Source organism: Coenobita brevimanus, chromosome 71 (assembly GCF_032717465.1).
Source record: "Coenobita brevimanus isolate Jiangsu-jjx chromosome 71, ASM3271746v2, whole genome shotgun sequence".
In the NCBI taxonomy this organism is placed as follows: domain Eukaryota; kingdom Metazoa; phylum Arthropoda; class Malacostraca; order Decapoda; family Coenobitidae; genus Coenobita; species Coenobita brevimanus.
The window spans coordinates 52,134,304-52,157,273 of NC_137024.1; the positions used below are offsets into that span (position 1 = coordinate 52,134,304).

Sequence of the window (22,970 nt, forward strand, 5' to 3'; positions counted from 1 at the left end):
GACGCCTTAATCCTGTAAGGGGTGTCCACAAACAAATCGCCTCCATGTTGCACTGCCCTGATCCTAGCTCACACCTCCCTCTCTTATATACCTTTCAACTCCATTCCTCCATTTCGTCCTTGGCCTCCCCATCCCTCTCCCCTCCTCTGCCTCACTCACATACACTTTTCTAATTACTCTCTCACTCTCCATCCTCTCCACATGGCCAAACCACCTCAATGTATTCCTCCTAACACTTTCTATAACATCCACACCACAATGCTCCTTCACTTCTTCATTATTTGCCACTGTCTCTCCAGCTAACTCCACATGCTCCTCTCAGATAACTCCCTTCCACTGCTCTCACTCTTGACTTGTGTCCTTCCTATGAGGTCCAAGCTTCACTTTCATATGTTAGAGTTGGTATCACAATACAGTACTATCATGCAGCAACTTTTTTACTTCCATGCTCACTTCCCTGTTTCTTATCACTGCTTTCAATGAACCAGCAACTTTTCTTCCTTGCTGTACCTTTTCAATCACTTCACCCTCCAAACTTCCATCCTTAGTCATCACACTACCCAAGTACAGTACTTAAATGCACTTACATTTTCCATTTCCTCATTATCCAACCTCACTGTACATTCAGTGACTTCACTTCTCTCAGACCATAACTTTACTCTTCGATACATTCACCTTTTGATTCCATTTCTTACACTTTCTCCCAAACTCATTCACCAAGCCTTACAGCTCCCCTTTGTCTTCACTTAACAATACAGTATCATCAGCAAACAACAGTACAGGAAGTTTCCAAATGCTGCCTTCTCTCATTAGGGCCACTCCAACATCCACCACCATATCTTGTATTTCTTTTATGAACTCATCCATATACAGATTGAACAACCAGGGAGACATGACACATCGCTGTTTCAATCCAACATTCAGATAGGAAAACTCACTTAGTTCACTATCCACATGTGCTGCAACTTTAGCACCATCGACATACTCTTCATGGCACTTAACAACTTCCCTTTTACACCATATTTTTACCCGTCCCTGCCCTGGAGGGGCTCAGGGAAGGGTATTGTTTTTACTCGGTTTGTTTGTCTGTCTGTCTGTCTGTTAACAACTTTACGCAAAAACCACTGGTGCGATTTTGACTAAAATTACTGTACAGGGATGATGGGTTATGTCCTCATAACCTTACTAAATTTTGTGCTAAAGCCCAGGCTGTAGGCCCAAAAATTGTTAAAAAAAAAAAAAAAAAAATGGGAACAGGTAAAAATATTTTTTTTTGCCATAACTCTTTGAAATTCAGCATATTGACATGAAATCAAAACCCAAAGGTGCATCTTTCAAATCTTCCTATAACATGCCTCATTACATCAGGGGGTTCACCCTCCAGTTAGCGGTAGGGGGGTCAGTGTCAGATGGGTTGGGCCTAAAATTTCAAATACAGTATGTCTAAAATTGTGAGGGAGCCAAGGTGGAGTAAGGCTCCCTACATGTCAGCAAGTGGGTTGGTGGAGGGTTAGTGCCCCTCCCCGTGAAACAAATAACTCAAAGTCAAGCGGCCACCCCTTATGGGATTATGGCATCTGGCAATAGATAGATAGATACGTGACATCTTTGACTAGATATCCTGTTGTGTTTATACGTCAGCACTAAAATGACTGCCGGGGCCAAGTTTGCTGTGCCTTGGCACCACTCCTTGTCTTAATATTTTCCACCTTCCTTGTCTATCCACCCCGTCATATGCTTTCTCCAAATCCATGAAGGTTGCATACAACTTCCTTTACTTTTCTACAGGCTTTTCCCCTATGAATATCTGATCTGCACAACCTCTTCCCTTCCCAAAACCTCCCAGTTCTTTGGCAACAAATTCCTCTGTTATTTCCCTAACTCTGTCAGCAAGTATCCAACCATATACTTTTCCCAGTACACTGAGAAGACAAATGCCTTAATGATTACCACACACTTCATATTCCCCTTTTTCCTTTGTACAGGGGAATAATAATACCTGACTTTCAATCCTCTGGGATTCTGCCCTCCTCCCACCTGCACATCTTTCACATCCATTCTGCTACTGTCTCTTCCCCATGCTTCAGCATTTCACCACATACTCCATCAATTCCTGGGGCTTTCCCTATTTTGACTTTCTCATTCCTTCCACGACTTCTGTCCTACTGATCTCTTCCTCCCTTCCCACCTCCCTTCTTCTCCCAGCCATTTCTCAGCCACTTTACTTGCATTACATTCATTCTTTGTGTTTAACAGTTCCTTAATGTGTTCTCCCCATCTGCTCACTTTTTCTCCCTTCTTTGCCAGCAATCTACCATTTTTATCTTTCACTCTGCGACTAACTTCATTATCACCCTGTCTAACTCTCTTTATCTGTTTCCTGAATAATTTCCTATATTCCCTCCACTTTACTCTCAAATTCCATCCAAATTCCTCATCCACTCTCCTCATACTCTTTCTTATTAATCTTTTCACCTCTTTCTTCCTCTCTGCAGGCTTCTTGAGTATGTTGTTATCAGAATTCCAGTGGCAAGTAATTATTCATTCGGTAATACTGGTATATTGAAAGGGAGGTGATGGAAATAGTAAGCAATACTTTTGTTCAGATTGTTTTCATATTCAAAGGAAGGAGTAAAAAGAAAACAAAAAACAAAAAAAAACAGAAAAAGCCAATATTTTATTTGTTTGTGTTTTCACTGATCACCCTTAGCACCAGCTAATTTTTTTCTCTGGTCCATTTAAATTTGGATGACTTAAATTTTGTGAGGTTTTATCTATCTATTTCTTGCCAGACGCCTTAATCCTGTAAGGGGTGACCACAAACAAATCGCCTCCAAGTCGCCCTGTCCCCCGCCATTTCACTGCCCTGCTTCCAGCTCACACCCCCGTCTCTCATATACCTCTTCACTCCATCCCTTCATCTCATCCTTTGTCTCCCTCTCCCTGTCCCTCCCTCCACCTCACTCACATACACTCTCCTAGTTAGTCTCTCATCCCCATCCTCTCCACATGGCCAAACCACCTCAATGTGTATCTCCTAACGCTTCCTATCACATCCACATCCACACTACAATGCTCCTTCACATCCTCATTTGTCAGTCTCTCTCTCCATGTGACTTCACATGCATCTCTCACATAACTCATTTCCATTGTTCTCACACTTGACTTGTGTCCCTCCAACAAGGTCCTTCACTTCCATACGTTAGAGTTGATATCACAGTACTGTCATGTAGTAACTTTTTCACTTACATGCTCACTTCCTTGTTTCCAATCACTGCTTTCAAGGAACCAGCAACCTTCAAACTTCCATCCTTACTCATCACGCTACCCAAGTAGGTTTTTACAGTACCAAATGGTGTCTGAATTTGAGAATCTGTTGTACTATACTTTTCTAACAAAGATGGTAAAACATGTACTGACCATGATTGTAAGAGTCTGGCTGATTGATGTGGAGATGCAACAGTGGTCCCTGTGAGTGATGTTGCCCTGCTTGCACCACACACCGCCAGTCTCCTTCATCTTGTAATTGTACCTCATGCACACGCAGGGTGCAGTTGCCCTCATTTAAGTCGCCGTCCAGCCTGTAGTCTTCAGCATGTGTGGAAGGCGTGCTGGATTCCACTTTGTCTGCACAAGATAGTCTGATTTCAGACATACAATACTGTGCTGGACTTTGCTTTTGTACTCACAGAAACTCATTTATTAGCACAGTACTAGATATACAGTATATATATTGTGGTTGTTGCCAGATTATTTTTATTCAGCTTGGTAGAAATCTCTCAATCCTGAGGTGTGTTCATGCAAGCTAGCAACAGATTACAGTATTGTTTTGTTAAAATAAAACCCCAGCCTTCTATGGGCATAATTTATTTACACAGAACCCATGTATGTGCCGTAAGCAGGGTGTATAATTATGTAGCTACCATGTTGTATGTGCATTGAAGCTTGATTTTCTTTTTCTTTCTCTCATGGTGACAAATAGATGTAATATGAAAGAATTACCTTGAGACAGATTAAGGAAAGCTCCATGTGGCATGACCCAGGAACATTCTGATATTGGCTGGTCAACTTGACACTTGAGCATGACAGAATCTCCCAGTTCAGCATTTTGGATGTAGTCCTCTTCTTTTAACTTAAACTCCATCTTCCCTGGAGTCTTACCATCTTTGGAATCTTGAGTCTGAAATGCAGAATTAATTTGTAATTCATGGTTTTGAAAATACTATTTCTATTTTAGATATAAAATTAATGGCGTGCCAGTGAAAGGAGAATGTAAAGACTCAGTTTATACCAGCATTTAAATTATGATAATGAACTGTTAGGCACAAGAGGTTGTGGACATTTAAAGTGGGTGCTGGTAATATGTCCTGTTCCCACTTGTAGGTTCATATCAGTGACATAGACTGCATACTCTGACATCTATCTATCTATCTATCTATAGCCCGACGCCCTAATCCCGCAAAGGGTGGCCGCAGACAAAATGCCTCCAAGTCACTCTGTCACCCACCATTTGACTCCCCTCCCCCCAACTCACCCCCCCCCCTCCCTCATATACCTCTCAACTCCATCCCTCCACCTCATCCTCGGTCTACCCCTCCCTCTCCCTCCCTCCACCTCACCTACATACACCCTCTTAGTCAGTCTTTCATTCTCCATTCTCTCCACATGTCCAAACCACCTCAGTGTATTTCTCCTAATCTTTTCAACCACATCCACATCTACCCCACAACGTTCCTTCACTTCTTCATTCGTCAACCTGTCCCTCTGACATACACAAACAAAATCATAACAACATTTTGATTTGCACATAAATTACTCACTGATTTTATTCTTTGCCTGCTTGGGGAAGATTTAATTTAGCTCCCACTGTCTCATCAAAGAAAGTTCAGTCCAGCTGTACACTTTAAGTAGACTGTTACAGTTTACAACAATAGAATTCTATTATAGACAGTGACTGGTAAGAGAATACAGGGTTATACTGTGATAGAAACACAGTATACAGTACACAGTATAGCAAGGTATACAGCATACTTGTAGCAACAGTATATACTTGTAATAGTAGCAATAGAGTAACCCCAGTCTGTGTGGCTGAGCAGACCTATCAACCCCAGGCAAGCAGTTGCCCTTGCTGGGACATCCCATGCATTAAACCAATGTTCCCATGAAGTGGAGAACGTCTCACCACAGTGAGGTGCTGGGAAGAGTATGGAGATTTGGTTCATGGCTGGGCATTGCAATTTGTGTCTCTCCACCCAGTTAACAGGGGTACAGTAGTACTGCATAACAGTATGTGCTTGACGCACAGCACTTAGTGTACAATAAATGATAGTGGAATGTAGCATGGTTGAACGAATGAAGAGAATAACAAACTTGGATTTTATGTACAGTATTGTGAAAAAAAGGAGTGGAATTGTCTATTAGAAACAAATGGAAGCATTATTTGGAAATAAAGGATAACTTTATCATAAAGTTGCACAGAAGTGAAATTACAGGTAAATTTTATATCCGTGTGAAATGGAGTGACTTAGTCCCTTCAGTCCAACGATGTATTTTTGCATTCGTGTAATTATTATATTCAACTTGGCATCCCTACGTGTCAAGTGGGGTTGGTGGAGGATTAGTGCCCCTCCCTGTAAAACAATTAACTCGAAGCCATTGGCCACCCCGTCTGGGATACATGGCGTCTGGCAATGAATGAATGAATGAATGAAACTTGGGAAAGGCACCTTGTTTTGGAGGGGTTAAAGAAGCCTGTATTTAGCTCCTTTAATTTTAAGTCTCTGTTAAGCTGAATACAACTATCTGGAGGTAACTAGAAAAAACTAGAAAAGACATCAGTGTATTGAAGGGGTTAATAGTGTGAGCAATACTTAAAAAACAACTCACCTCAGGTTCACGGCGACCCTGCCGCGGAGGGGTAGGTTCAGGTGGAGGTGTCCAGGTTCCACTTTCTCCCTCTGTTGGCAGAACATTACACTAATCAAACACACAGATTTATAACCATTTACTATAGTAACTCCTCCTTTACAGTTGATGAAATAACACGTTTCATCATTGAAATTTGTTTGCAGCTTACTGTGAAGCTGTTCTGAAAAAAACAAAAAGTGTAAATTGCATATGTGCTTTTAACTCCTCAGTCAGGTGGTGGGTGGTAGTGACCATCATCCACTGACTTGATGTAGTGCTGCCTATTTCTTCCCCTATCTCATTCTATCTCTGTATCTGACCTCCTCTCTTCCTACATTTTCTTTCCTTCCTGTCACTTTTATTGCTCTTCTTTCCATTACAGGTGGTTTTACCTGATTGACTAACCTGATGATTTCCTTTAACCCCTTAAACGCGGCCGTGAACAGTCGATCCCCCCCCGAGTGGTGGGGTTGTATCGCGGTCTGAGTACCTGTAGGAAAATATTAGCCAAAAATCAGAGATTAACCCAAGAACATTATACTTGGTATGGCAGATAGTACTTACATTCAGCTTTCTCCAGAGACAGGTGTTGAGCCTTCGTGGACTACCCAAGGACTTGTGGAGACTTGCAAAGTTGGGTAACCAAATCTTCACTTTCACACCTCCAGCAACCCGGTTTCCCCTCTACCACAGCCTCATTCTGTCACAGTAAACTTTATACTACAACGTAAAGGTAGTTTGGAATCCGTATTTGTACAATAAGCACTGAAAATAAGGCTAAAATCAACGGAGCGTACGGCCAACATGCACCGTGGCGGCGGTCTTCCCGTCACTCAACAAACATTTCCATTTTCACAGCTAAAAACATGTATACTACATTATTTTCAATCATATTACTTCCCAAAAGATCACTACGGCGCGCTTTTTATTCTGCCTTACGCCCGCCACTTTATTCTCGTTCCTGTCGGCTGCTTGCACTGACTGGGAAGAGCTAGAACTCGCCATAATGTCACTTTGAAAGCCTGCAGTAAACCGACGCTAAACAGGGGCAAACCGTGAGAAAAAAAGCTAGTGTTACAACTGGGGAAACAAGCATTTCCTATTAGCATAAACTGCTTGTGAGAGGAGAGCGCAGATTTACAGTTCTGAGTGCTCAGAGCGCTGCCATGTATCACAGCCAGGCTATCCGGGCCGTGGTGGTGGGGGGGACGGGGGGAAAACGCGATACTTGGCAACAACTGAGGTCAGTAGTACAAAGGTAAAGTATGCTAGTTGTAGCTAAAGGGTGGTGGTACTGATAGACAATACCAGCTGGAGCCTGCTTGCCCGCGGTTATTCAAAATTTACTAGAATCGCAAATGCGACGATCCACCGTTATGTCCTTTTTGCCGAGCGTCGCAAACGAGACGATCCGCGTTTAAGGGGTTAACCCAGGAAACCGTTTACAACTCTATGATAACCATATAACCAAATTATGGGGTGAAGTGGTGCCTGTTACAGTGCCCCTGTTAACAGGGTGGAGAGACTCAAATGCAGCATCCATCCAGGATCCAAACCACACTATTCTCTGCGCGCTGCTATGGTGAGACGTTGTCATCCACAAAATAACATCATTACATGGGACAGCCCTGCAGGGGTGGTTGCTTGCCTGCAGTTGATGGGTCTGCTCAGCCAGACTGACTGGGGTTGATCAACAACAGCAACTCAGTAATGAACCAAATGTACGTGTATTATTCATGTAAAGTGGTATTTTACTCAGACAGATTCAAGACTTGTAGTGAGGACAGACAGCACTGCACAGCAAAATTTTGTGTACCTGCCTATTGCCAGATGTCTTAATCACGTAAGGAGTGGCCACAAGCAAATCATGTCCACCTGTCCCCCACCATTTTGTTGCCCTCCCTGCAGCTCGCCACCCCCTCTCTCATATACTGTACCTCTCCACTCCGTCCCTCCATCTCATCCTCAGTCTCCCCCTCCCTCTCCCCCCTCCACTCCACTCGCATACACCCTTCTTATTAGTAGTTTCTCGTTCTCCATCCTCCTCACATAGCCAAACCACCTCAGTGTATTTCTCCAAACACTTTCTCTCACAACCACAGCAGAATTACCAGCTGCAAAATAGTACATCACTATGGTATATTATTATTGGCATTCTGGTATTGACATGAAAAGGTCACTTTATAGTGTTGATACCACAAATGCAGCAACAGTGTGTATTGTCTGTCTATCTGTCTTTTTATTGCCAGACTTGTCAATCTCGTAAGGGGTGGCCACAAACAAATCGCCTCCATGTTGCCCTGGCCAAAGCCATTTCGCCTCCGTGCTCCCAGCTCAACCCCCCCCCCTCTCACGTACCTCTCCACTCCATCCCTTCATCTCATCCTCGGCCTCCCTCTCCCTCTCCCCCCTTCACCTCACTTCCATACACTCTCCCCTTTAGTCTTTCTCCCTCCATCTTCTCCACATAGCCAAACCACCTATGTATGCTTCTCCTAATGCTTTTTAGCACATCCACATCCACCCACAACATGCCTTCACTTCCTCATTTGTCAATCTGTCTCTCCAAGTAACTCCACATGCTCCTCTCAGCTCTGTTCCACTGCTCTCACTCTTTACTTGTGTCCTTCCAACAAGGTCCAAGCTTCACTTCCATACATTAGAGTTGGCATCACAATACAGTACTGTACAATACTATCATGCAGCAAATTTTTATTTCCCTGCTCATTTCCCCGTACCCTATCACTGCTTTCAAAGAACCGGCAACCTTTCTTCCTTTTCAAGCACCTCACCCTCATAACTTCTATCCTTACTCATCACATGACCCATGTACTTATACCCACTCACATTTTCCATTTCCTCCTCATCCAACCTCACTGTACATTCACTGACTTCACTTCTCTCGAAGACCATAACTTTATTTTCCCCTATATTTACCTTTAGATTCTGTTTCTTACGCACTCTCCCGAACTCATTCACCAAGCCTTGCAGTTCCCCTTCGTCTTCACTTAACAACACAGTATCATCTGAAAACAACAGTACAGGGAGTTTCCAAACACTGCCCTCTCTCATCAGGGTCGCTCCAACGTCCACTGCCCCACCTTATACTGTATCTCTTTTATAACCCCATCCATATACAGATTGAACAGCCATGGAGACATGACACATTCATGTTTCAATCCAACATTCAGACAGGAAAATTCACTCAGTTCACTATCCACATGCACTGCAGCCTTTAGCTCCCTCATACTAACTCTTCATGTCATTAAACAACTTCGCGTTTACTCCATATATTTTTAATACTGTCCACATTCCTTGTCTATCCACCCTGTCATATGCTTTTTCCAAATCCATGGAGGCCACATACTTCTTTCCCTTCTCCAGAAGCTTTTCCACTAAAGACCTGAGAATAAGTATCTGATCTACACAACCTCTTCCCTTCCTAAAACCTCCTTGTTCTTCTCTATCTAATTCCTCTGTTATTTCCCTAACTCTGCCAATAAGTGTCCTACCACATACTTTTCCTCTTACACTCAGAAGACAAGTGACCCTGTGATTACCACACACTTAATTTTCTTCTTTTCCCACTGTACAGGGGAATAATTATACCTTACTTCCCATCCTTCTGGACTCAACCTTCCTCCTAGGCCACTCTGCACATCTTCCACATCCATTCTACTACTATATCTCCCCCATGCTTCAGCATTTCATCACACGCACCATCAATTCCTGGGGCTTTCTGCATTTTGACTTTTTTCATTATTTCCACAACTTCCATCCTACTGATTTCTTCCTCTCTTCTCACCTCCCTCCTTCTTCCGGCCATTCCCCAGCCACTTATACTTGCATTATTTTCATTCTCTATGTTCAACAATTCCTTAAAGTGTTCTCTCCATCAGCACGCTTTTTCTTGCTTCTCCACTAGCGAGCTACCATTTTTATCTTTCACTCCCCGACTTACTTTTTATCATCCCGTATTACTCTTTTTACCTCTTTGCAGAACATTTTCTTACAATTCCTCCACTTTACACTCAAATTCCTTCCAAATTTCTCATCCACTCTCTTCTTACTCTCTCTTAATAATCTTTCCACCTCTTGCTCTCTGCTTATAACTCTCTTGTCTGTCTGTCAACTTCCTCCATGCCCCTGTTTCTCATCTACTTATTATATGCATTCTTCTTTTGCGCCACAGCTGGTCTCACCTGTTCATTCCACTATGCTGTTCCTTTCATCCCCTTTCGTCTTCTCTTCACCCCACACTTCACCTTACATGCTGCACAGATTTCTTCTCTGAATATCTTGCTTACACCTTCCATATCCCCCATCTGCTCCAAACCATGTTTACCCAATCACTCCTCCATTTCTCTCTTATATTCTGTCTTTTTTTCGACCCTCTTGCAACCTTTCTACCCTCCTTGTATGGACTACTTCCTCCTGTCCTTCCCTTCTCCTACTTCTTCATTTCACTTGAACCTTGACTTTCACCACCAGCAAGTGGCAGTCAGAAATCCCACTCCCCCTACCGCTTTATGCTCTTGCATCCATTACACACCTTCTTCTATCATCCACAGACACATAATCAATCATTGCCTTCCGTTCATTCAATTCATCACCCACCCATCTCGTCATTTGCCACGCATGCCTGTGGATCATTTTGTGTCTAAAGAGGGTATTGGCTATCACCAACCCCTTCCTGGCAAAAATATCCAATAGAGCACTGCCATTCTCATTTGCCTCAGCAGGCACACCCCATTCACCAACTACTCCATCCACCTTCACATTCTCTACTTTTCAATTCATATCTCCATTCAAAAACACTCTCTCTTTCCTTTCAAACTTTTCCATGCATGCTTCCACATTTGTCCAGAACTCTTCTTTCATTCTGTTTGCACGATCTTGCATTGGCGCGTACACACACACAATCGGCCACAATTGTTGTCCATCTTTGAGTCTTACCCACACTCTTTGAGCTGACAGATCCATACTCTGTTATAGGCTGTTAGAGAGTATTCTCCTTCTATCTCTTGCACACAACAATACAAACTCCTTCTTTTGCCCTCTCATGCTGACCTACTCCTACACATATACCCCATCCATACTCCCATTCTCTCACAGTCTCACCTCTCCGTTTTGTCTCAGTTATTCCACATATATCCACTTTTGCATCCTCAAGGACCCGGACAATCTGTCTCTCTCTTTCACCTTGTCATTCACACCGTTTACATTCCATGTTGCATTTCATACCATGTCATTTGTTTGGTTGTTAGCCATCACCTGTTGGTCAGTCCTGGTCTGAAGGTTCTAATTCATATTTTTAGTTAGTTGTTTTCCAGGAAGGGGCACTAACCCACTGCCAACCCACTTGTTATCACGTAAGGAACACGTGTTGGTTGGTTATATCCAGCACTGTAATTGATTTCCTGGTTTACAGGAAATCATTTGGCATGCCACTCACTGTAGAACTACACTAAAATAGAGTACCGCTACACCAAGTGGGTGGATGATGGGCATCCCCCACCAACCAGTATTGTACTGTTACCATTTTCTGCTCTATTCGTTAATCATATAGAACAGAGCAGGATGATGGGTGCCCCCACCTACCAGTATTGTGTTGTTACCATTTCCTTCTTTATTCATATCTGATAGTTAATCATATAGAACAGAGCAGCTGTATGTGTTCTGCATCAGGTGCATCAGTGTCAAGTATTGGGATGTTTATTCATCGGTTAAGGAGGCTCCCTTGTATCACTTTCTTACATGATTATTGCTAGATATGGTATGTTAATATTCATTTATATTTTGTTTTTGTAAACCTTTGTTTCTTAGGAAGAAAAGCACACAAAAGAATATTAAGGTGTATATACTGCATGAAAAGTAATTAAGGAAGAGGTTTTAAAATACAGTACCTCCAAAGCTGACAAAAATATTGCCGTTGATGATTAACTCACCCGTGATGACTCTGAGCACTGCCGGTTTTGTCATGAGGAATTTTGAGGACTGGAACTTTAGTACCTGACACAGCCACTGGCCTTCTTGTGCCTTACGAACCTGATGATCAAAGTTAGTTATTTTTATTTTTTATTTTTTTAAGATATACTGTACTGTACCTATATTCTATTTTTTAAAAGTAATATTCCAATATAGATGTTACAGGTAATGAATCATTATGTAGTATAATACCTCCTCGTACTGGGAGTTATTCAAATAATAGACATAACAAAAAAAGTATACTGTTTCCTCCCATATCTGTTTGAGTTACTCTCAAGTGTTTTGTATATTCAGCACGGAGCAGTAAAATGATTCTATACCTAAGAAATGATTGAAGAAATTTAGAGCTTCAATTACAGTACTGTATTATTTTTTGTTATACAATAATTAGGAATAAAAATTATATCCGTCTGAATGTTTTCAGAATGAAGAATATTCAGGTTACCTTTTTAATTCTGATGGAACAGTCACGCCGGTGGGCTGGAGTGAATTCTCTAACTAGCATCGGAGCCACATGTGGACTGAAGATATCAAGCCCTATTTCCAGGAAGTACCAGCGGCACACATGTGACGGACTTGCAACCTGCCACAAAACATTATCACTGCTAAACCACATACACGCATTGATAATATCAAGATACTTTTGAGCCGAACACATGGCTTGTAAACAAGTCTGATTTACAAAATATAAGTACAGCCTTGTACCGTTAGAATATTAAATTACAGTAGAACTCAGACAAAAAATTTGAGCAGACAGATTCCATGTAACTTGGAAAAGTACTTATGTGAAATAACTGGAATGTGACTCAGACAGCCACGCTCCCAACTGCAGATATGTGTTTAAAGTGAATTATTTTCTGCTGATTCATTTGTTTTGTAACAGGGAAGACATTGATGTACTGGAGACGTCCAAAAAGACTTTTGACCCTACGCCTAAGCCTGCCCCTCATACATAAAGTGTTTTTTATCCCAGAAAAACTGAAAATCCTTGAAAAGCTGGGCAAGGGGCATCTCCAGCCTAAATTATGACTGATTATGGAATTTCAAAACCTTGTGTCCCTGGCACAAGGAAAGCTAAAGGCAAATGTTTGAGTCTTGCAGCCAGGTTTGGTGTTAGCAGTGAATAATCAGCACTGAAGTGATGTAGAAAGTTAATTTTGAAAATTTAGATGAAGTTGATTATAAATGGTATATACAAAAACGTTCAGTGGCCGTTGGAGTTAGAGACATTGAAAATTGAAGCAACTTTGAATGTCTGGCAAAACATATGAAATATGAGGACTTCAAGGCTAGTGCTTGGTGGCTGATGAGATTTAGAGTACGACTTAACATTGTAAATCGCAATTTGAGATGATCATGAAATTTTATTTTAAGCTGCTCAGAATTTATTTGTTATAACTCAGACAGCCTTCCCCCCTCCCCAACAGTCCAAGTTAGAGGCGGATGTGCTGTATTTAATATACATTTTGAGTACAATAAGAGCATGACAATATATCTATCTATTGCCAGACGCCTTAATCCCTTATACGGGGTGGCCACAAACAAATCACCTCCATGTCACCCTGTCCCCCGCCATCTCACTGCCCTGCTCCCAATTCACACACCCCTCTCTCATATACCTCTCCACTCCATCCCTCCATCTCATCCTTGGCCTTCCCCTCCCTCTCCCCCCCTCCACCTCACATACACTCTCCTCGTAAGCCTCTCACTCTCTATCCTTACCACATGGCCAAACCACCTCAGTGTGTATCTCCTAAAGCTTCCTATCATATCCACATCCACACCACAATGCTCCTTCACTTCCTCATTTGTCAATCTGTCTCTCCATCTGACTCCACAGGCTCCTCTCAAATAACTCATATCCACAGCTCTCACTCTTCGCTTGTGTCCCTCCAACAACGTCCAAGCTTCACTTCCATACGTAACAGTTGGTATCACAATACTGTCATGTAATAACTTTCTCACTTCCATGCTCACTTCCCTGTTTCTTATGACTGCTTTGAAGGAACCAACAACTTTTCTTCTTTGTTGTACCCTTTCAAGCACTTCACCCTCCAAACTTCCATCCTTCCACATCACACTACCCAAGTACTTAAACGTACTCACATTTTCCATTTCCTTATCATCCAACCTCACTGTACATTCAGTGACTTCACATCTCTCAAAGACCATAACTTTACTCTTTCCTACATTCACCTTTAGATTCCATTTCCTACACACTCTCCCAAACTCATCCACCAAGCCTTGCAGCTCTCCTTTGTCTTCACTTAACAACACAGTATCATCTGCAAACAACAGTACGGGGAGTTTCCAAACACTACCCTCTTTCATTAGGGCCACTCCAACATCCACTACCCTACCTTGTATCTCTTTTATAACCCCATCCATATACAGATTGAACAACCATGGAGACATAACACATCCCTGTTTCAACCCAAGCTTCAAATAGAAAAACTCACTCAGTTCACCATCCACATGCACTGCAGCCTTAGCACCTTCATACATACTCTTCACAGCATTCAACAACTTCCCATCTACTCCATATATTCTTAATACTTTCCACAATCCTTGTCTATCCACCCTGTCATAGGCTCTCTCCAAATCCGTGAAGGCTGCATACAAATTCTTTCCCTTCTCTAGAAACTTTTCCACTAAAGATCTAAGAATGAATATCTGATCCACACAACCTCTTCCTTTCCTAAAGCCTCCCTGTTCTTCAACTGATTCCTCTGTTATTTCCCTAACTCTGTCTGTAAGTATCCTACCATATACTTTCCTGTTACACTAAAAAGACAGATTCCCCTATGATTACCACACACTTCTTTTTCCCCTTTCCCTTTGTACAAGGGAATAATTATACCTGACTTCCAATAATCCGGAACACTACCATCCTCCCAGGCCAATCTGCGCATCGTCCATGTCCATTCTACTGCTATCTCTCCCCCATGCTTCAACATTTCACCACACACTCCATCAGTCCCTAGGGCTTTCCCCATTTTGACTTTCTTCATTTCTTCCACAACTTCCATCCTACTGATTTCTTCTGTCTTCTTACCTCCCTCCTTCTCCCAGCCATTCCCCAGTCACTTATACTCGCATTACTTTCATTCTCTTTGTTCAACAATTCCTTAAAGTGTTCTCTCCATCTGCTCACTTTTTCTCCCTTCTCAACTTTTAATCAGCCATTTTTATCTTTCACTCCCCTGCTAACTTCGTTGCCACCATGTCTGACTCTCTTTACCTCTTTCCAGAACATTTTCTTACATTCCCTCCACTTGACACTCAAATTCCTTCCAAATTCCTCATGCACTCTCTTCTTACTCTCTCCTACTACTACTTCACCTCTCTCTTTCTTTCTACATATAACTCTCTCTTCCATCTCTCAACTTCATCCACGCTCCTATTTCTCATCCATTCATTATATGCTTTTTTCTTTTGTGCCACAGCCTGTCTCGCCTCTTCATTCCACCATGCTGTTCCTTGCATCCCCTTTCGTCTTCTCTTTACCCCACACACCACCTCACATGTTGCACATATTCCTTCTATGAATATCTTGCACACACCTTCCACATCCCCCATCTGTTCCATTTCATATTTACCCAACCATTCCTCCACTTCTCTCCTTTATTCTGCCTTTTTCTCATCCTCTCATAACCTTTCCACACTCCTTACATCTTCTCCTTCCTCCCGTCCTTCCCTTCTTCTATTTCTCCATTTTACTTGGACCTTGATTCTGACCACCTCCAATTGGTGGTCAGAGAGTCCACTCCCTCAGCCTCTATATGATCTTGCATCCATTACACATCTTCACATCTTTTCATCCACACACACATAATAGATCATTGCCTTCCTTTTGTTCAGTTCACCATCCACCCTTCTCATCACTTGCCATGTATACCTATGGATTATTTTGTGCCTGAAGAGGGTATTGGCTATCGCCAACCCCTTCCTGGCACAGATGTCCACTAAAGCACTGCCATTCTCATGTGTCTCAGCAGGCACACCCCACTCACCAACCACTCTACCTACCTTCACATTCCCTACTTTACCATTCATATCACCGATCAAAAACACTCTCTCATTCCTTTCAAACTTTTCCATGCACACATCCACATTTGTCCAGAACTCTTCTCTCACCCTGCTTGCACGATCTTGCGTTGGCGCATACACGCACACAGTCGCCCACATTTGTAGTCCAACTTTAAGTCTTACCCACACAATCCTTGAACCAACTGATCCATACTCTCTTATATTCTCCTTCCATCTGTTATTCACAGCAATACACACTTCTTCTTCTTGCTCTCTCATTCTCACATACTCCTGCACATATATCCCATCCATACTCCCAGTCTCCCACACTCTCACCTCCCTCATTTAGTTTTAGTTAATCTACATACATCCACTTTCACACCCTCTAGCACCTGGACAATCTCTCTCTCTTTCACCTCATCATTTGCACCCCTTACATTCCACATCGCCATTCGTATCATGTCCTTTGTACGGTCCTTAGTTTTCATCTTTTGGTCAGACCTGGTCCGAGGTTTCTTGTTCATATTTTTAGTTAGTTGTTATCCGGGGAGGGGCACTAACCCCTCACCAACCCACTTGCTGTCACGTAGGGAACACTTGTCGGTTGGTTATAAGGTTACCACCCAATGTTGTAAATGATTTCCTGGTTTACAGGAAATCATTTGGCTTGCCACTCAGTGTTGAGCTACCTACTACACTAAGTGGGTGGATGATGGGCACCCCCACCTACCACAATATATATATATATATATATATATATATATATACACACACACGCACACACGAGGTGCTACCCAAAAGTTCCAGGAATTTGAATACTGTAGGAAAATAAATTACCTCCTAGTTCTCACTGTCACCTTCGAAGTAGTCTCCTTAGGCATGTATACAGTGGTCCTAGCATTTTTGCCATGAGTCCATGTACCCCTGGAAGGCTTCAGGCATGTTGGTCTTGAGCATCTCCAGCGATTCTGTCTGGATCTCCTCAATCGAATCAAATCGATGCCCTTTTAGTCGTTATTTCAGCTTGGGAAACAGGAACAAGAAGCAGGGGGGCAAGGCTAGGCAAATAGGATGGGTGGGGATTGACTACCATGTTAGTGGAAGCCAGGAACTGCCAAACAGCAATTGATGTGTGGGTGGGGACGTTGTCATGAAGCAGGACCCAGTCCTTGCCCTTCCACTGTTCTGGACATTTGCGGTGCATGTTCTCCCTCAGACGCTGCAAAACTTCACAGTAAAACTTTCTGCTGATAGATTGACCAAGTGAGAGGAATTCCTTGTGAACAATCCCTTGGATATAGAAGAAAATGATCAACATTGACTTGACATTGCGGCGCCATTGGTCTGCCTTTGCAAAACCACCAGACCACCTACACACCACGTTACAATAGTAAGCATAGCTCAACAACACATCCGCTCACAGACATGGCCAGGACCACACTGACACACAAGGAGTGCTGCTGACTCCTCCAAGTGGCAAAAGGCAAAACTTCAAATGGTTGGCTCCCTTTGTTCAAATTACTGGAACTTTTGAGTAGCACCTCGTTAGTTATATATATATATATATATATATATATATATATATATATATATATTGCTCTATTTTACTGTACAACAAGCTTTCAAAGTGTACCGTGCAAAATAATACTGCTGTATTGAAGAAAAGTGTTAGGACACTTCCTACCCTTATGAGAAAACAGCCCCTAGAATTCCTTCTGGGTTACCACAACCATAAGCAACTTACGAGGCACTTAAAGACAGCTGGTTCCCCCTCTGGCACAGTGGTGTTGGCAGGTGTGGTGAGGAACTCATAGTCAGGCGATGGTGACCCGTTGATCTGGCCCCTCACGCTGCCGCCCGGCCATGCCACCAAAACCACTGTAACACATAAGCATTTAACATGGGCTTGATGTGGTGCTGTGCAGTGTTATGGTGATAGTGGTAGTGGTGTAATGATGGTGTTGCAGTGTTGTGCTGTGGTAATAGTGTTGCAGTGATGGTGTTAAGGACCTCAGGTGAGGGGGAACCACTGGTCTGGCCCATCATGCAGTTCATACTGCCACCTGGCTATGCCAACACCGTCACTGCAACACCTTTGGATTCTGAATGGGGTTGGTATGGTTATGTAGTGGTTGTGGTTTTGGTCAAGATGTGGTGTTAGTGTTGTACTGTGGTGTTATGATTTTGCTTTTGGTTAAGATGTGGTGATTTTGTTTTAGTGTGGTGTTGTGGTTGTAGTTTTGGTTAAGATGTGGTGTTAGTGGTGGTGTTTGGTGGTAGTACATTAATTATGGTTCTGAAGTTGTGGAGGTGGTTAATGTGGTGTGGTTTTAGTGGTGTAGTGTATTGTGACAGTGGTGGTTTTGTGGTGATAGTGGTAGTATTGTAGCGGCTGTTGTTGTGGTCCCAGGCTCAGTCGTATGTGAACCCAGTAAACTGGAGACTGAAGTTGCCCTTCTACAGTCCCCCATCCTCCTTTAGGGGAGTAGGGAGGGAGATATGTCTTTATAACCAGGCAACGCAGCCGCTTGCCACCATGTGAAGACGCCCCTCTCAGCACCAGTTTTGTGGTGACTGGTGGTGGTGTGGCAGAAGTGCTTATGTGGTGTTAGTGGCATTGTAGTGATAGTGGTGGTTGTGTGGTGATAATGTTTTTTTTTGTGGTGGTGCTGATGTTGTGGTGGTAGTGTGGTGATATGGTGTTTGTGGTGGTGGTGTTGCAGTGATGGTGCTAGTGTTATGGTGTGCTGGTAATAGTGATGACAAGTGCTTGTGGGCCCTTCGGGCCCCTCGCACTTGCTCCTGCGGAGGGCTCTCGCGTTTATGTGCTGTTCTAGTGTAATGTTGTCACTTGGATTTTTTGCAGCCAACCAATTGATCATGTTATTTGCACCTTCGGGAGTGGAACCCAGTTTATTTTAGTTCTACCTCTGGGCAAAAAATTCTACGGAGATCCTATGCTGGGCTCCGGGAGCAGCGTTTTTTGGTCAAAATGTGATTGCTAATTAAAGATAGTAAAAGTTTTTCAATCCAGATGTGACCAAGTTTTTTCACATCAGCTATTTTTTTGCGATATTTGTGCCAGTTTGAATGTGTAGTTTCGGCTGCCCAAAATACACACACACACACAGACACACAGCGACTCCCATAGTATATTAGATGGTGTCTTCACTTATTGGCGACGTGGGATTAAGTTTCTTCACATTAAATTAAATCAGAGATACATATGATACATCTGTGTATTATAATGAGCAGTAGGTGGTGGATTAAACATTAGAGGCGTAGCTGTGGTAAGAGTGATGCCGGATGATGATAATGGTGCTAATTGCCTCAAATGGTGGTGAGTGATGGTTGTGATAATGAGAGTTGGCTAGTGTGGTGATCATGGGGTTAGTAGTACAGGTACTTAAAACAGTGGTATAGTGGTGGGTATGGTGAATGATCTTAATGACTAGTAATTACCATGTTATTTTCTATATGATGGTGAGTGTTGATTGTGATGTTTATGACAATAGTAGTAGTGTTGATGGTGGTGATGGCGGTGATTTAGTAGTAGTAACAGTGACAGCATTGCTTAAATGATGGTAGATATGATGGTGGGTGGTTGAGGTGTGCGTGTATATATGTATCATGTATGTATTGGGGGGTTTGTGTGGTTCGTGAGTCAGGGGTGAAGCAGGTGAGTAAGAGGAGGCGTATGTTGTGTCTTCCGGGAACCACCTGCTGCACTTAGCCCTCCCCCCCACCCATTACTGATGTATACCCACACTTAAGAAACATTCAACCTAACGCTTAAAACCTGAGGCAACATATCTGTTGTATCTGTTAATCTGAAACATCCAATCATATCAGCTGGAGAGAATGAATATAAATATTTGTGGTAGGTAGAATAAAAGACGTACCGTAGGCTATATTTTAGTCTTTAAATGCGACATACCTAGTGCATACCTATATATACAGAGAAAGAGAGAGAGGGGGGAGTGTGTGTGTGTGTGTGTGTGTGTGTGTGTGTGTGTGTGTGTGTGTGTGTGTGTGGTCATCCAGGGTTACCGGCAGTCTTCTTCCATGAACGAATTCGAATACGTGACAGATGGAGATGAATATTTATATGTGGCTGTGGTCTTCCTTTATTATGTGCAGATAGTGGGAGCCTGGAGAATATCAGAATATTTGGTCATACTCCTGTAATGTACAGAATCATAAGTTTTAGGCTGCAAAAGCAACACAGGCAAATAAGTTTATTTCCGGGTCATTGATTCCTTTAATATACTGAGGTGCTTAAGTAATTGAAGATCTCAGGCCTTTTAGTTGTTGTTGATTAGTTAGCGAGATATCCGTAGATTCTGACATGGTTTCAAATCCGTGTGAAGGAACAAAGAATAGAAGATTCAAGCTCATCTGACTGTCTCTGATTACCGGAACTTCAGTACGATCCCGTTAGATTTTGATATATTTGTAGTCTGTGTAAAGGAGGATGCTGTTGACAACAAGTTTATTGTGTCACATTCCCTTCTGCCAACCTGAACGTTGATTCACAAGCCTGCATTCAGTTCCCGGTCAGAATTATTATTTGTACAGGAAAGACAGGGAAGGGAGGGAGTCCACATATCTTCCCGTCTCCCCCACAAACATTCTAATAACTAAGAAGTATTTTTTAGCCATTTTGTTATTCCCAGCCTCGATCGTACCGCTTTTGGCACTTCACTACTTAGATACGTTTGTTTGTTAATGGTGTTCCTAAGGTATGCTATGCTTGGTATTCAGTATAATTCTCTCTCTCTCTCTCAGAGAGAGAGAGAAGAGTGTTCAGTATGATAGCAGAGTGAAGAAACAATATACTATGATAGCAGTGAACAAGAGTGGTCACTAAATATGGTTAATGAGATGGCCAGAGTGAAGCAATCTTTGTGAAAGCTGTTAGAGTGAATGACCAGTGTGCCAGTATGACAGTAATAGGCTTCATTGACCTTTTAGGGGAAGAGTGAAGGGTGCCAAAGCGAATATACAATAAGTGGAAAGAGTGACCAGTCACAGTGAATATATTTAGTAAAGCACATGTTTAGTAACCAGCGTAAGAGGCACTGAATATAGTGAGTGAGAGACCAGTGTGACAGAATAAGAAGGCAGCCACTAAGAAGTAACCAGCGCAGAGGTTAATTAGTGTGGGGCCCGTGTAGATGTAATTAGTGTGTTGGGAATGAGTGCGTTTGGTGGTGAACGGCAGGGTTGCAATGATGGTCGCTGCCCAGTGCGAAGGACCGATGTCTCGTGGCAGGAATTTCCGCCGCGGAAGTTGACTAACTCTAGATTGAGCAAGGCGAGACGCACAGCTTTTTAAATTACGTTTTTATATCACAGTTAAGATCTGTATGTAAACTTTTATTTTATTTTTATTATTTAGTCGACCTTTCAGCCTTAGCTAACGAATATGTTAAACCCTGGTTGACGCGATTTTGCTCACATGGGAACCTACCGAGATCTAGGGTAGAAACCATAGGTTTGAACAAGCCTAGATGTTACGTAACACTACTTTCGATGAGTCTGCGCGGCCTCCTTCCTGGAACGGTCAAGGCAGACAGTGTTGTGTTCCTGACATGGGCAAAGTTGACCACTGTAATGCTAGGTGAAAAAGGTCCGACTTCTCGGTCCTAGAACACCTAACGTGTAGCGGGGTCCTCTTTCGAGACCGGGGCTTAGTGCAATAAAGAGAGGCAGGACACAAAAACTCCAGGCAATAACCTCTACGCGTATATTACTACAGTCAGACACAGGACAGAAAAGCAGATATTACAACACAGTATGGGGTAGAGAAATAAAACCTTGACTAGGATATTAGTATCTCGCAGGATACTGGCTTAACAGATCCTGACGCCAACGCAGTAATTCTAGTGCACAGGTGTACAGGGAATACAGGTGCGCGTGGAAGCGCGGGGAGTGGGTCTCACACGGGGGGAGGGGGCGAGAGGAGTGACTCGCGGCGGGCCAGAACAAAGTTATAGTAATATTGGGAGGGAGTAAGTATTATTAATTCAAACTTAGTATTTTTTGATAGCAAAGGTGTTTTGACAATTGATTCTATTCCTCGTCTACATTCACACTAGCTGCTGGGAGGAGATTCTTAAAGAGAGGGTGGAGGACACTGGGAATTCACTGTGTTTACGGTAACACAAGCGGGAGAATATTATTAACGCTTTTCTCTACTGTTTCTTGTAACAAAGGACATTGGTGTATTTTACTATAGAGGATTTCTCGGGGTAGTAGTCTTACTGGTTTTCTGCAAGGGCGTCACTCGTGAGTCTGATTCACCAGAACTTAGTTTCTTCACTCGTCCTTATTCATCCGCCCGTGATTTCACTCGCCTCGATATTCAACATTAAGTCACTGTTACACTAATTCTGGGGCAACGTCACACTTAGCATAAGTCAGTTAACTAATTTTGGGGCAACACCTCACTTAATATAATTCACTCATATAGTGGGGACGGCGGGGAGACACGCCGACGACAACTCTGCCAGAATAGGGGCACCGCCAAGGGAGGGCGTGCCGAGAGGGCACGGGACGACTCGCAGGGGCGTCGTCTCTCATCCAGGGCTGCAGGTGGCGAAGGGGCCCGTAGTCTCCGGGCTAGGTTCAGGAGTGTGACCCTCAGGACTGGGGCCAAACAGGTCCAGGAATCTCTGGCTCAAGTCTCGACCGGAGGTGGAGATCTTATGCCGTCTTGGGGGCGTGGAGAGATCACGCCTGGGCGTCCTGGGGAGCGTCTAGAGTGACTGAGGGCTGCGGTCCCCAGAGTCGAGGGGCGCCGTCAGGGAGGGGCTGCGGCACCGACCTGAACTAGGGTCCGTCAGGTGGGTCTTCTCCAGGGCCAGGCGTAGGGAGCAGAGGCCAGGGGAAGCCGTAAGGCCTCGCTGGGGTTCTCCGATGCTAGAGGTCCGGGCTCTCGTCTCACGTTGGGGCGATGACACTACCGACACCTCTCTCTGGACACCTCTCTCTGGCCGTGGGGCCTGGCAATCGGCCGTGGCTGCCCAAGGGCGCAACTATGA

The 22,970-nt window shown here is 43.3% G+C and overlaps 2 protein-coding genes across 3 annotated transcripts in view; one reads left to right on the forward strand and one right to left on the reverse strand.

The window, feature by feature from the left end:
• Nucleotides 1-22,970, forward strand: part of lsn (vacuolar-sorting protein SNF8) — a 136,655-nt gene that overhangs the window by 54,657 nt on the left and 59,028 nt on the right. The window lies entirely within an intron of this gene.
• The window catches only part of LOC145406597 (uncharacterized), a 31,000-nt gene that overhangs the window by 1,651 nt on the left and 6,379 nt on the right, over nucleotides 1-22,970 (reverse strand). The window contains exons 2-8 of the mRNA XM_080277672.1: nucleotides 21,067-21,227; nucleotides 17,669-17,802; nucleotides 12,341-12,478; nucleotides 11,856-11,955; nucleotides 5,887-5,957; nucleotides 4,003-4,180; nucleotides 3,421-3,627 (exon numbers count right to left, since the gene is read on the reverse strand). Of these exons, the coding sequence (XP_080133798.1) occupies nucleotides 3,421-3,627; nucleotides 4,003-4,180; nucleotides 5,887-5,957; nucleotides 11,856-11,955; nucleotides 12,341-12,478; nucleotides 17,669-17,802; nucleotides 21,067-21,227 (989 nt within the window). The remainder of the gene's footprint in view (nucleotides 1-3,420; nucleotides 3,628-4,002; nucleotides 4,181-5,886; nucleotides 5,958-11,855; nucleotides 11,956-12,340; nucleotides 12,479-17,668; nucleotides 17,803-21,066; nucleotides 21,228-22,970) is intronic.